This window comes from Heterocephalus glaber, unplaced genomic scaffold (genome assembly GCF_053883595.1).
Source record: "Heterocephalus glaber isolate CG9 unplaced genomic scaffold, H.glaber_assembly_v1.0 deba00001564, whole genome shotgun sequence".
Lineage (NCBI taxonomy): Eukaryota > Metazoa > Chordata > Mammalia > Rodentia > Bathyergidae > Heterocephalus > Heterocephalus glaber.
The window spans coordinates 12984548-12997580 of NW_028258351.1; the positions used below are offsets into that span (position 1 = coordinate 12984548).

Here is a 13033-nt window from a genome sequence, read left to right on the forward strand (position 1 = left end):
GCTGGAGCCATACGAAGAGCATTAACTATTAATAATTTCCAGTTGTTTGCTTGCTCCCCTAGGCCCCTGCAGGCTGGGACTGGCTCCCCTGGACCGCCAACTCTGGAGACTTTAGCGCCTGCCAGGCTCTGCTGGGGAGGGGCAAGGGGTCACCGCGTCCCCCGGGCCTGGGCTCGAGAGGGGCTTCTGCGGGGAGCCGGGCCCGCCCGCCGCTAGGCTCGTTATGTGCCCCTAGCGCAGGGCGGGAGGCGCACGGCGGGAGCGCAGCGGCCCCTAGCGCCCGGGCTGGTGGCACGGCCAGCGTGGGTGGGCGGGGCTGACCGGGAGGGGAGGGGCTGACCGGGAGGGGCGGGGAGGAGGGCGGGGCCGAGACCCGGGCCGCGCGCGGGTTGCGGGGTGGGGAGGGCAGCCGGGAGGGCAGTGGCCGGGGTGCGGCGTGTGCTCCCGACGTTCGCTCGCGACCCTCGCGCCGCTGCCGCCGGCCTCGCCACGCGCACAGCCATGGTGGGCCGGCTGAGCTTGCAGGATGTCCCTGAGCTCGTGGACGCGAAGAAGAAAGGCGACGGCGTCCTGGACAGTCCGGACTCGGGGCTCCCCCCGAGCCCGAGCCCCAGCCACTGGGGGCTCGCGGCCGCTGGGGGCGGCGGGGGGGGCGGCGGGGACCGCGCTCCGCCCCCCGGCGTGCTGGAGCCCGACGCGGCGGCGACCCCTGCGGTCCCGGTGAGTGCCCCCCCCCCCGACTTCGTTCCTCTTCCGCCCACTCGCGGCTGGTCCCGGGGGAGCCCCCCGACCCGGGGCGCGCTATGTGTGCCACCACCCGCCAGTCGGGACGGCGTGGCCATCGCCGGCATCTCGGGGCGGGAGCTCAGCGAGAGCCTTGGCCAGCTGGAGCCGGTGGCTGGAAAATTGTCATCGCCTGGGAGGCGCGGGAGCCCTGGGAGAGGCGAGCCGCCGTCTCCTCCCTTCGAGGTGGCGGCCCCCGGGGCTGCCTGGCTGCGGCTCGACCGCATTCCTGCCCAGGCGGGGTGGGTGGGGCACCCGGGACACCAAGGGGAGCCCCAGCTTCCCCCTCCCCCTCCCTTGGGCCCAACATTCTGCAGCTTTGCCCGTAGCGGGCAGCTGCTCCAGCTGACCTGCCTCCTCCTGGCAGATCGGAAAAGGGGATGTGCTCAGGGCTCCCCTATTCAGAGAGCAAACGGGCCAGCCTTTGGGGACCTTTGAGCCACCCCATGGCCCAGCCTCCTAGTGGTCCCCGTTGTCCCGAACACCTAACCTGGTGAGTCACCTGGACTTAGTGGTTGGGAGGCCTTCAGATGGCTGGAATTTTAAAACTATTTATCCTTTTATTTTAAAACTTAAAAAACTTTTTTAAAAACCACCAAATCTGTTTTGCCTTAGGAATGGTTCAGATGTTGGGGTTTGTTAGCTTTACTCAGAGCTCAGGGGAGGCCACATCCAGTCAAAGCTCGAAGGAGGATGGGCTCAAAGTGGAGCTTAGGGGGTGGGTATTGCCCCCTGCCCAAGTAAGTGGTGGCAGTGCTAAGAATCCAAACTGGAGCTTTGATGTGGTAGCCTTCTTGACCCACTGACCCTGTCTCTTGGCAGGCATCAGTATGACTTCTTATAGGGCAGTGCTTGCCGAAACTTGGTCTTCAGAGCTTTCTCCATCTGGTCCTTCCTAGCTTCATCTTCCACCTGCCCTAGCACGCACTACCCTTACACAATGGTGCCTTTGGTGTGGCTCCCTCCACCTGGCAAGCACATTGCCTCTTACCTCCCACCAAAGGCTTTGCTGACTCCCTTTGATAACCAACTCATGCCACTTCTTCCGGGAAGAGGTGATGCTTTACAGAGCCTGTGGCTTCTTCTCCTTTCCCCAGTGGCATTTTGTGCATGGATCTGTCATAACCTCTTCCGGCCAACCCATCACCATCCCACACCTGGATGCTCAGGAAGGATTTGTCAGATGGTTAGGAATGAAAGAACAGAGAAGGTGGGACAAGGGGAGCTTGTGCAGAAAGCCATTGTGTGAGTGTTAGATTGCAGCCACCTCGTGTGGCCAGGTCATCACATCCCCACAGGACTGCCTCGGAAGTGTTTCTGCTTTTGAAGGATCTCTGGCAGCCCAGGAGCTGGGGACAGAGCAGACCCACTATCACAGTTTGGAGGCCACACCTTGTACATCTCCTTTCATCCACTGATCTTGGTTTGAGCCCACTTCTTTTGCCTGCCTGGGCTTACTGAACTCTCCACCCATGCCCGGAGCTTGATCTCTAGGACCCTCTCTGCCTCTCCCTGTGTTAGTCCCCTTAGGGTTTTGCATTGTTATGCACCGCCCCAACTCCACACCTTTTTCTGGTCAAACAGTACAGGTTTCATGGCCAGTCTTCTAGAAGTGTTTGCCTCTTTCTCTGTCCTGGAAGACCTGGGTTGGATGTGGGGCTACCACCTCTACATTCTAGCCCAATGTAGAACTTTGTCTCAAATTAGGCAAAGAAAATGACAGATCCCAGAAAACCAGGGAACACAAAGGTCTGCTGAGGTCAAACAGCACTGTGTTTATCACGGATCATATTGATCCCAGAAGCCAGGATTTCTGAAAATGGGGCAGTCAGGATGGAACCATCTCCTAATGAGCCTCATGATGAGTCAGAGCACCTGTGCCTTTATCGGGCTGGGGATGGCTACCCTTCAGTAGGCTGTGCTCTGGGCCCCTTTTCTGCATAGCGGAGGGAGATGTAGACAACTCCCTGTTCCTCTTACCCAAGAAGACTCTGAGTTGTGGGATTCAAATCTTGCCTGGGTGTAGATTTGCCCTAGAGGCAAAGTGGGTGGAGAGAGTGTGCCGAATCTTTGATTTCAAAAATCTCCTGGTTGGGCCCAGGGATTTAGCTCAGTGTTTCCACCACCAAGTGCAAGGTCCCGAGTTTGATCCCCAGTACCAAAAAATCCCAAACAAAAAAAACCCTGGTAGCATTTCCTTCAGTTTGGTGTTTCTAGAGTGTTGCAGAGACAGTGACAGGGGGTGCGTGCCGTATAATTGAGGGATCTGGAGTGTTAGGCTCTGGTTCATCCGGTTTTTCTTACCTGGTTTCTGCTGTTGTTTGATGGCCCCTGGGTCTGGCCACCATCCTGATGCTGAGATGGAGTCTGTTTCCTCTTTTCTGCCTTTCACAAAACTGCAGTGACAGGAGGGGCACTCCTCTGCCTGTGTGCAGATAAGGTCACGGAAGGATACAGTGTGACTTCTGAGGGCACGGAGTGCATTCAGGATCCACCTGGGATTTGAACCCGGGCCTTGTGGCTCCCTGCCCAGTGCGCTTCCCATGCCGAGGGTCAGCCTTTCCCAGGTGTTCCCGGGATGCAGGACACCCATGAACTTGTAATAGCTCTAACCACCCTCTTCTTTGTCCTGGAAGAACACAGCATCTCTCCCCAACACCCTGGCTGCCAGCTGCTCACCGAGGCTTTGCCCCCTGTCCTTTGGAGAAGGAGTGGAGTTTGACCCCTTACCACCAAAAGAAGTAAGGTAAATATAGCAGATCTGATTTTATTTCTTAAATTTTTACTTTCTTACCATTCTTTTTTTTCCCCCAGTACCAGGGATCAAACTCAGGACCTTGCGCTTTCGAGGCAAGCGTGGAGCCACTGAGCTAAATCCCCATCCCTAAATTTTCACTTTCGATTCTAGTCGTGATGGCTTATTTTAAAAAATAGCTAATTGTGGAAATATGCCAAAGACTATAGTTTGGTGGGTACTCTTTCAGATTGTTTTCCATTTGTTTCTTTGTGTTTTGAGATAGAGTCTTACTGTGTAACCCAGGCTAACCGTGAACTTGTGATCTTCCTGCCTCAGCCTCTTGACTTCTGGGATTGGGATAGTAGGTATGCACAAATAACTCTTTTTAAAGTGAAAATGAGGTCATGTGATATGTGAAGTACTGCAACTTTATATATTTCAGATATCATGGCCATCAGATACTAAAGTTTTTATTGACTATTGATTCTTCTTTCTAGGAGCTCCCCACCTAGTCCCCTTTTCAAGGTCCTGTAACCTTGTCTCATGCTATATTGTCATGGGACAAGTTCTAGTCTTCCTCTGAGAATGATCTCATTGAGGATTACCCATGGGCAAAGATTCATTGAGAGGTTTAAGCTATGTCTTTTTAGAGAAAGGAATTGTAACTTTTGGTGACTGGGGGTTTTGTAGCTGGAGTTTCAGTAGCGTTGACACAAAGGGCCCTTTGATGTGGAACAAAGAGAGGTTTATGGGTTTGGAGGTGAGCAGTTTTGCCTTTTATCCCTGTGGAGTTTGTATTTCTTTTTTTTCTTTTTTTTTTTTTCAGTACCGGGGATTGAACTCAGGTCCTTCCGCTTGTGAGGCAGGCAGCGGAACCACTGAGCTAAATCCCCAGCCCTGGAGCTTATATTTCTAACAAAACAAGGATGTGACTTTATAACATTAGTTTCCATCAGCTTCTTTGCTACCTGCCCAAGGAGAACAGACATCCCAACCGGACTCCCAGAACAATGCTGGTTCTTACCTGACTAGGGGTAGCAGCTGTTAGCTGCGTCTCTATATGATGCTTGAGCCTATTTTAGTATCTGTAGAGCTGCAATCATAGTGTAGTAAAGTGCTTCTTTGCTTCCAGGAAAAATGAACTCCTAAATTACCAAAGGTCTTTAAAAAAAAGTAGCTGAAGAACATAAATGATAACTTATTTTATGGAAATCAAGATTATAATTGGCTTCTGGAGGCCGGGGATTTAGCTCAGTGGTTCTGGCGCCTGCCGCGCAAGCGCAAGGTCCCAAGTTCAATCCCCGGTACCAAAAACAAGATTATAGTTGGCTTCTGCTGCACAAGCGCAAGGACCTGAGTTCGATCCCTGGTACCAAAAAAAGAAAGATTATAATTGGCTTTCAGTGATAAAGGTCAGGTCCCCGAGTCCCAGGGTTTGGGAGAGGTCCAAACCAAAGACCAAGGTAGACGAGATGCTAGGACTGGGTACAGCCAAGCTTCCAGGGTCAGCACTCAGGGTTTCTGGGTTTCTTCCCTCTTTCATTAAAGAGCTGCTTGGTCACTTGAGGGAACAGACAAGCTGCCATCACAGAGGAGAATCTACCCCATTCTGCAGTACAGTCACATGTCGCTTGATGACAGAGGCATATTCAGAGCAGTGTGGTGTTAGGTGATGGATTTTGTCTTTCTGTGAACACCATGGAGGGCATGCACACAGCTGAGAAGACTACAGTGTCACTAGGCCATGTAATCCTGTGGGACTGCCACTGTAGGTTTTGGCCTGTCAGCCAGAACATTGTGATGGGACCCATGACAGTAATTACTGTGTGTTGACATTCTGCTCGATTAGGATGGGGCACACTTTACAGAAAGAGGAAACACCTGATTAAGGCCGCTTGCTTAAGTAAATGGGAGGAGAATCTAGGGACTGCAGGCTGCGGTGAGAAATGAGTGCAGGATAAACTGTGGAATCCTGCTCGATGCACTTCAACCCCAGCTCATGACTGGCGTGTAACTCTGTGGTAGAGCACTTGCCCAGCATGTACAGGGCCGTGCGTTCCATTCCCAGCATCACATATGAATAAATCCCATCTCTGCCACCCAGTGGCACCATGACTTTTGTCTCTGCCACTCACTTTCCCCTCCCAGGATTGTGGAGAAGACTGAATTTGATTCTGTGATAAAAGTACTTAGAATGGTTGTATCTTGCACAGAGTAAGTACTTCACCTCTATCGTACTTCTCAGTGGCGTAGCCACATTTCGATATTTACACCCCACTAGAGACTCAAAGTCACAGGCACCCATACCCTTTCCGCATCCCCCTGGGTCTGAGAAGCGGCTTCATTCTGCTTGATGTCTCCCCCAGGTACACTTCTTCAGTCAAGTATGACTCTGAGCGCCACTTCATCGATGATGTGCAGTTGCCCCTGGGCCTGGCAGTGGCCTCCTGCAGCCAGACGGTCATCTGCATCCCTAATTGCACATGGCGCAACTACAAAGCTGAGGTGCGCTTTGAGCCCCGCCACAAGCCCACACGCTTCCTCAGCACCACTATCGTCTACCCCAAGTACCCCAAGACCGTCTACACCACCACCCTGGATTACAACTGCCACAAGAAGCTGAGGAGGTTTCTGTCCAGCGTGGAGCTTGAGGCCACCGAGTTCCTGGGCAGCGACTGCCTCTCGGATGAATGCTGACTTGCGAGGGCTGGTTGGGGTGGACCAGCTGTTGGCTTTCTGCCCTGGTTCCCAGACCACCCATGTAGGCCTTGCACATCATTCCAGCCCTAGAGGAGTCTAACGTGGAGATACCTCTGAGCCCAGTTTGGGGAAAAAGAAAAAAAAAATCACTGCATCTTATAGTTATTGAGATACTTGGTTTTGTTTTTAAATTTTCAAATTATCTTCAAAGGGAGTACTTTTCCTGGTTTGCTGCTGCAAAGTTTCCCCAAAGTCTTCGTTTGATGAGAAAATAAAAAGATGACTAGAGCAAAAGGAGAACGGCAAATGCGATCAGGGTGCACGTGGTGGATGAGCTCTCCCTCCACTGGTCATGTGTGTGAAGAATGCCTGGAAAAGTCTTTGCTGTGGGAAAAGTGGGCTGTAAGAAATTTCAGCCACAGAAGTCTTCACTGCTGCAAGGGTAGAGCTAAGTCAGGAAATTGTAACACCCATATGTGTTCAATCTGTGGAGAATTGAGTTCCATTCCATTTTTATTTCTACTTCTATTTGTATTTCCTGTTAACTAAAACTCTTGGAATTCTCTAGATCTTTTTCATGATATCAAAAAACCCCAAACCACAGTCTGAGATGCCTTTGGGAAAAAAATAAAGGCTCCTTGTGTTGTTGCCTGCTTCAGCTGGTCAAGAGGACCGATGGCCCTGTTTGGGAGCAGTGGCTTCCGTCCCACTCCCCAGCAGGTGCGTTCCAGGCACGGGCTTTGGCTCAGCCCTTGCACGCTTGGCATCTGGTTAACGTCTCTGTAGGCTTGTGTAACTCTTGATAGGTATTTTGGGTTTTCAAAATACTTTCCTATGTTTTCATGAGGCAGAATGTAGCAGAGACGGCATTTTAAAAGAATGCCTTGGAAAAAATACTTTTTGGGACTCTTATCAGGGAGGTTTCCATTTTGGACAGCCACACCTAAGACCCCCTGCCCTCAGGAAGAGGTGAATAGATGTTTCTGGTGCTCCAGTCATCGTGATTAAGTATCTGGATGGACTCGGTTTTTTTAGGACTTTCGTGGTGTTAAAATTGTAGAAGGATTGTATCTAATCCAAAAGTCCAAAAACCAAGGATTCTAACCACCCCCCCTCAGGCTGAGTTCAGAATAGGGAATGGTGGTATAATTCAGCCAGCACAACTTGGCCACTACAGCAGCGGTGGACGTTTCCTTTCTACCACTGTATACGTGGAAGTGAGAATTGTGGAGCCAGATGTGAACTGAAGATGTTCCCGAGGCAAATGTGTGAGCGCAGCTTAACTAGCGGCGGCAGCAATAGAGACGCTGCTGCTGAGCAGGTGTGGACCAGGCTGCTCCCTGCTCACGGCCTCCCACCAGCCTCAGCCCCAGCCCTTGCTTCTTAGGCCCTCCTGCCAATCCCTATGGTGCCTGGGTAAAGGAAGTGGTAGGTGGACTTTTTTCCAGGTTTGGAAAAAAAGCGTACATATTTCCTTTGAATGCATCTAAATGATGACAAGTGGGTTACAGAGGGTTGTAAGTCCAGCGTCCTGCTTTATCTCCAGGTTTCTGTGGATGGCTTCCATCTTCTCTGAAATCAGAATTGAAAGCTGTCTGGGTCCCCTGGAGCCATAGCAAGGGCTTTTGTTCGGATGAAAGCAGGTGGGATCATAATGGCTCTCGGAGAGTTCCTGGGGGCCGGGAGAGCCACCTTTGTCTGGGGTGCTCTGGAGACAACAGTGTTGTGTTCCTAATGGACAGGACACTTCTCTTTGTATGTAGCTGGGTTTGGCAGGGTGCATCTCAATAGGCACCCAGCAAGGGGGTCGCCCTGGGACCCTGTTGTCTCCTGGGTCGTGGACAGAGCGACAAGTGCCTTTGGAAGAGCAGATCTCACAGGGTCTATTAGTAAAAGTAGATTTTTCTATTTGATTTCCTAATGTCATGAAGTGTTAAGTGTAATTTTAAAATCACTTTAGGGGAATTCCAGAGGCATTGCTCTGTCCCAGTGGAGAGGAACACTTGGATGAGCTCGGGACCCCACTCTGGCCAGTGTGGCCGTAGAGAGAATGTGCTCTCTGAGCACAGCAGCATTCGAGTTGTCCTTGGGAGTTTGGGGGATTTTGTTTTGTTTTATTTTGAATTTTTGTCTTAGAGGGATTATGTTAAAGTTCAGGCAAATCATTCTAGGTGTGGAAAAAACCTGAACTCTTACCAGTAAAGTAAGTAGAAGTGGATGATGGTGGATGTGTCACGCAAATGGAGAAGCAGGTTTTATTCTGTTAAGTTATTCACTAGGGAACCCGCTGGAGTTCTTTCTAATTGTTTCATTTTCTCCAAACCTGCTTTGCCAAGTTGTGGAAATGGAAGATGTGGAGGTGTAATGGGACACTCTGTGAGGATGAGATGTCTTCAGGCGATAGTGAATTATTAGTTTACAGGGTGGAAGTGGTGAATTTGAAAACTCACTGATCCAAAAGAAACATTCCCACTTATGTGTGAGAGATACAGTTTATTTGTTAATTAAAAAGGTTTTTTTTCTCTTGGTCTCTTAAATTATGCCTTTCATGTAATAAGGATAATTTGTATTTTCAGAGAAAAACTGTTTCCTTTCAAATCACAGACTTTTACAAAGACTTTAATTTGAATGAATATCTTGTCCTTTGACATTTTTCTTGTTTCCAACCTTAGGAAATCCAGAATAGTATTGGACAAAAGTGTGTTTTAAATTTATCTTTGACATCTGTCCCATTCCATTTTGCTTTGTGACTTCTCCATTTAACAATAAATTATCTAAAACATAAAACAGAGATGCTTCCCTTTTTTTAAAGTAAGATTTTAATGTTTGGTTCAGCAAAATTTTCCTTATCTTGAGGAATTTTAGGATAATATTTAACAATGTTATGTTTGCAGGTGTGAGATTTTCCAAGTGGTACCTGGATACAGATAGTTTTAAGAGAATTTGTTCCAAGATTTTATATTTAGTTTTTCCTTAAATTCCTTTTCTTTCCCCCCAGTGCTGGGGGTTGAACCCCAGGCCTTGTGCCGACAGGCAAGTGCTTTCCCACTGAGCTACAACCCCAGCCCCACTCTTTCCCAAAATGGGGCTGCCTGGAAATGCAGCTGGAACTGGAGAAGTCAGGCGGTGTCCTCCTGCCTCTGCTTTCAGGTCCAATTTCTGCTTTACACAAGTGTGTGCCTTAGTCTACCCAGCTTGACTTTACTGTGGGACATGGCTCTGGGCTGGAAAACTGGCAGGCAGTAGACAAGAAGGACACCAGAGCCCACTCCTGGATCCACTGGTGGGCTCAGTGTCTGTGGGCGGCCTCCACTGAAGGCTGTTCCAAGTTAGGGTGGACTACGGCAGTAGTGTAGTGAGGTTGGCCAGGCTAGGTTCTTGCAAAGTGAGTCCTGGGAGTGATGACGCTGTTTATTTGATGTCTCCCTTCCTCCCTCCTGCCTCCGAAGTGGGAGGAATGAATGGAGCCTTGTATGAGCTAAGTTTGAGCACCACCACTGAGCCATACCCCCAGCGCCCAGTTTCTTTTTAATAGAAATTAAGCCTAATTCAGTTGATTGAGATAGCAATAAGGGCTCATTTTGCCAATTTGTTTATATGGTATAAATTTCCATAAAATGAATTGGGTAATCAGCAGTTCCAAGGTTTTAAAGGAAAAATATTTACAATGTTTAAGAATAAAGCTATAGGGCTCAGTGGTATAGTAGCTCAATGGTGCCACACCAGCCTCAAAAGCACAAGGTCCTGAGTTCAATACCAGGTACTGGGAAAAAAAAAAAAAAAAGGAATAAAGTTACAGTTATATAAAGTCCAAAGTATACTGAAATGCTTCAGTTTCTCCATCCTTTCTCAGTACACCAGATTAAGCTGGTGCCCCCAAGAAAAAAAGTAGTAGGGGGGCCGCAGATTTAGCTCAGTGGTTCCGCCGCCTGCTTTGAAAGTGCAAGGACCTGAGTTCGATCCCCGGTACCACCAAAAAAAAAGAAGAAGAAAAGTAGTAGGTATAATTTATATGATAAATCTTAAACCTTTTTTTGTATACTCAGAATTTTAAGAAGTGCATGACTATTGTTTAGGTAACAAATAGTATTGTAAGGAATTCCTCTTTTCCAAATTCCGATCATTTTATTTGAGTATAATCTCTATCAAGTGGTTTGTTTTATCACTATTGACCAGTGCTTTCTATGAAATACAGGTAAGATTCTGGGGTCAGAGAAGTTTAGGGAAATGGAAAGCTGCACAATGCTATATACACTTATTGCAGGCTTCTTAGAACCTTGCATTAATCAGCTCTTGCTGCATAATAAGCACCCCAAAGTCACAGTGCTGTACAGCACAAACTGTTTTTTGCTTACAAATCTGTAGATCTGGGAGGGCTGTTCTGCCCCAGGGCAGGTATTGAATTCAGATCTGTCCCACTTGGCTTGAGGTAGATTAGAGAGAGGCAGAGATGAGAAGCTTGTGGTGTGGCAATTAGAAATCCAAGACCACTGAAGGTCTACACTGGCACCCTATTACTTCCACCCACATTCAGTCGGCCAAAGCAGGTTACGTGGCCAGATCCAAATTAGTGGGTCAGGGAGCCATGCTTTTCCCACAGATGTGAGGAGAAGCAATGAATATTTGCTATACAGTAATCTGCCCCTGACTTAATATGTGCAATGTGCAGTGAGAATCTTCAAAACAGGAAATATAGTATGGAGCATTTTCCAAACCCATTAGGTCACTGTACCCATGAATATATCAAACAACTAATTTGGTGGGGGTGGGTATGAACTTTTAAGAAATTCTAGTTTATACATATAGTAGAGTCCAATCAGGAAAACAAAAACCATACTATATATTTAATGCAGACAGTAGATCATACAAATATTGGAGGGCTAAAGAGGCAACAGGGGACACTGAAGAAACCCAGATTATTAATAATTGCAAGAAGCAGCTCAGGGCTGAGGACGTAGTTTAGTAGTAGAGTGCTTGCCTAGCATGTGTGAAAGCCTGGATTTGATTCCCAGCACTGCCAAAATAATAAAAACAAAAACCCAGAAAAAGCAGCTCCACTCCTATGGCCCCTCTTATGGCCATTTGTACTATTTAGAGAAGCCAGAAATGGATGAGCAAGTGAAACTCAAAAGTAAGAGGGGGAGGGGCTGGAGATTTAGTTCAGTGGGGATTTAGCTCAGTGGGACTCCATCTGGCTTGCAAGTGCAAGGTCCTGAGTTCCATCCCCAGTTCTAGAAAAGAAAAAAAAAGGGGGGAAGGAAATAATAAATATAGGGATATAAATTCATAAAATAGAAACAGGCTTTGGGGTGTAGCTCAGTGGTAGAACACTTGCTACTTGTAGGGGACCCTGGGTTCAATCCCCTAACAGAGACAGAGAAAGAGAGAGGAGGAAGAAGGAAAAAGGAAAGGAAGGAAGAAAAAAGGAAAGAAAAAGAAAACAAATTACCCATATCATTAATGGAATAGAGATCCTACAGACATCTGAAATATAAAGTAATTTTACAAACAACTTTATTCAACAACTTAGATAAAATAGAAAAACTTATCTTGCCAAACTGATGCAGGTTGAATAGAAAATCTGCAAAAAAAAGCATACATGCACACACAAACTATATATAAAAATAATACTATATGTACATCAAATAAATTCATATTTTTCCCCCAGGCAGCAAAGGCTTCTGTGTGCATTCTTCCTGCCTTGACTCGAGTCACCATTCCAAGAGGCTTTCTCTGACCATTCTATTTAAAATTGCAAACTCCTACACCTACTCTATGGCTCCTGTTTCTTTTCGTACTGTTTTCCCTCATAGGAGGTATCAAACTTTAATCTATTGCTTATTTTAGTTATTTTATTGTTTTTCTTATTTTCATTTTTTATTGTGTGTGTGTGTGTGTGTGTGTGTGTGTGTGTTTGGTACTGAGGACTGAGCTCCAGTGTTTTACCACTGAGCTGTATTCTTAGCACATTTTTTATTTCATTTTGAGACATGGTCTCACTAAGTTGCCCAGGCTGGCCTCCGGGTTGGGATCCTCCTGCCTCAGCCCCCTAATACCTGAGATTACAGGTGTGCATCATTGCACCTGGCTGAAATTGATCTTTCTCAGGAAGAAAACCTAGCCTTGGATGATTTTCTCTGGTGAATTCTATCAACCATTCAAGAAAGATACGACACAAAATTGTTTAGAAAATAGAGGAAGAAGAAACAGTTTCTTGTTCTGGAGGAATTTGCCCAAACCCTGACAATGATATTGAAAGAAAACCATAGGCCACATTATTCATGAATATAGACACAAAAGTCCTTAACCAAAATAAGCAAATCAAATTCAATAATACAGTGGACCCTCAGTTACAACTGGCCTGACATACGAACTTGGGTTAATTAGGTTAATGGAAGATTCATTTGCCTCTTGTTTTCTATAGCATGTACCCAAGTAAACATCCAGATCTCAGCTGTATTGACTTAGTTACAACAAGCCCTCAGGAAATGATTGAGTTCTTAAGTCAAGGATCCACTGTATATAAAAGGATAACATCTCACGACTAAATGAGGCTTAACCCAAGAATGCAGGGTTGGTTTGATATTCAGAAATCAGTGTAAGTCATCATATTAACAGACTAATACAACGACATCAACATACAATTATTTCAGTGGATGCAGGGCAAACATTTGGCAATAGTCAACATCCTATAATCCCAGCACTCAGGAGGCCCAGGCAGGAGGATCATAGCGAGTTTGAGGCCAGCCTAGGTTACATAGTGAGTTTCAAGACCAAGCTGAACTACGTAGTGAGACCCTGTCTCAAAAAACC

General features: G+C 47.3%; 1 protein-coding gene across 2 annotated transcripts; it reads left to right on the top strand.

The window, feature by feature from the left end:
- Positions 1–368: 368 nt before the first annotated feature.
- On the top strand, positions 369–9007 carry Rflnb (refilin B). Of its 2 annotated transcripts, none has more exons than XM_004857108.3 (3): positions 369–720; positions 3420–3529; positions 5887–9007. In XM_004857108.3, exons 1-3 carry the CDS (start codon positions 502–504, stop codon positions 6215–6217), a joined length of 660 nt encoding a protein of 219 aa, XP_004857165.1. In that variant the 5' UTR covers positions 369–501; the 3' UTR covers positions 6218–9007. The 2 variants fall into 2 exon arrangements, with proteins under 2 accessions (XP_004857165.1, XP_087047714.1); XM_087191588.1 differs by having other exon boundaries at positions 3420–3524.
- The last annotated feature ends 4026 nt before the right edge of the window (positions 9008–13033 follow it).

Excerpts from the sequence above, each read along its gene's own strand:
- Rflnb (XM_004857108.3), top strand. The coding sequence starts at position 502 with ATGGTGGGCCGGCTGAGCTTGCAGGATGTCCCTGAGCTCGTGGACGCG. Across the intron at positions 721-3,419 it reads CGGCGACCCCTGCGGTCCCG|AACACAGCATCTCTCCCCAA; the intron begins GTGAGTGCCCCC and ends TTGTCCTGGAAG. Across the intron at positions 3,530-5,886 it reads TTACCACCAAAAGAAGTAAG|GTACACTTCTTCAGTCAAGT; the intron begins GTAAATATAGCA and ends TGTCTCCCCCAG.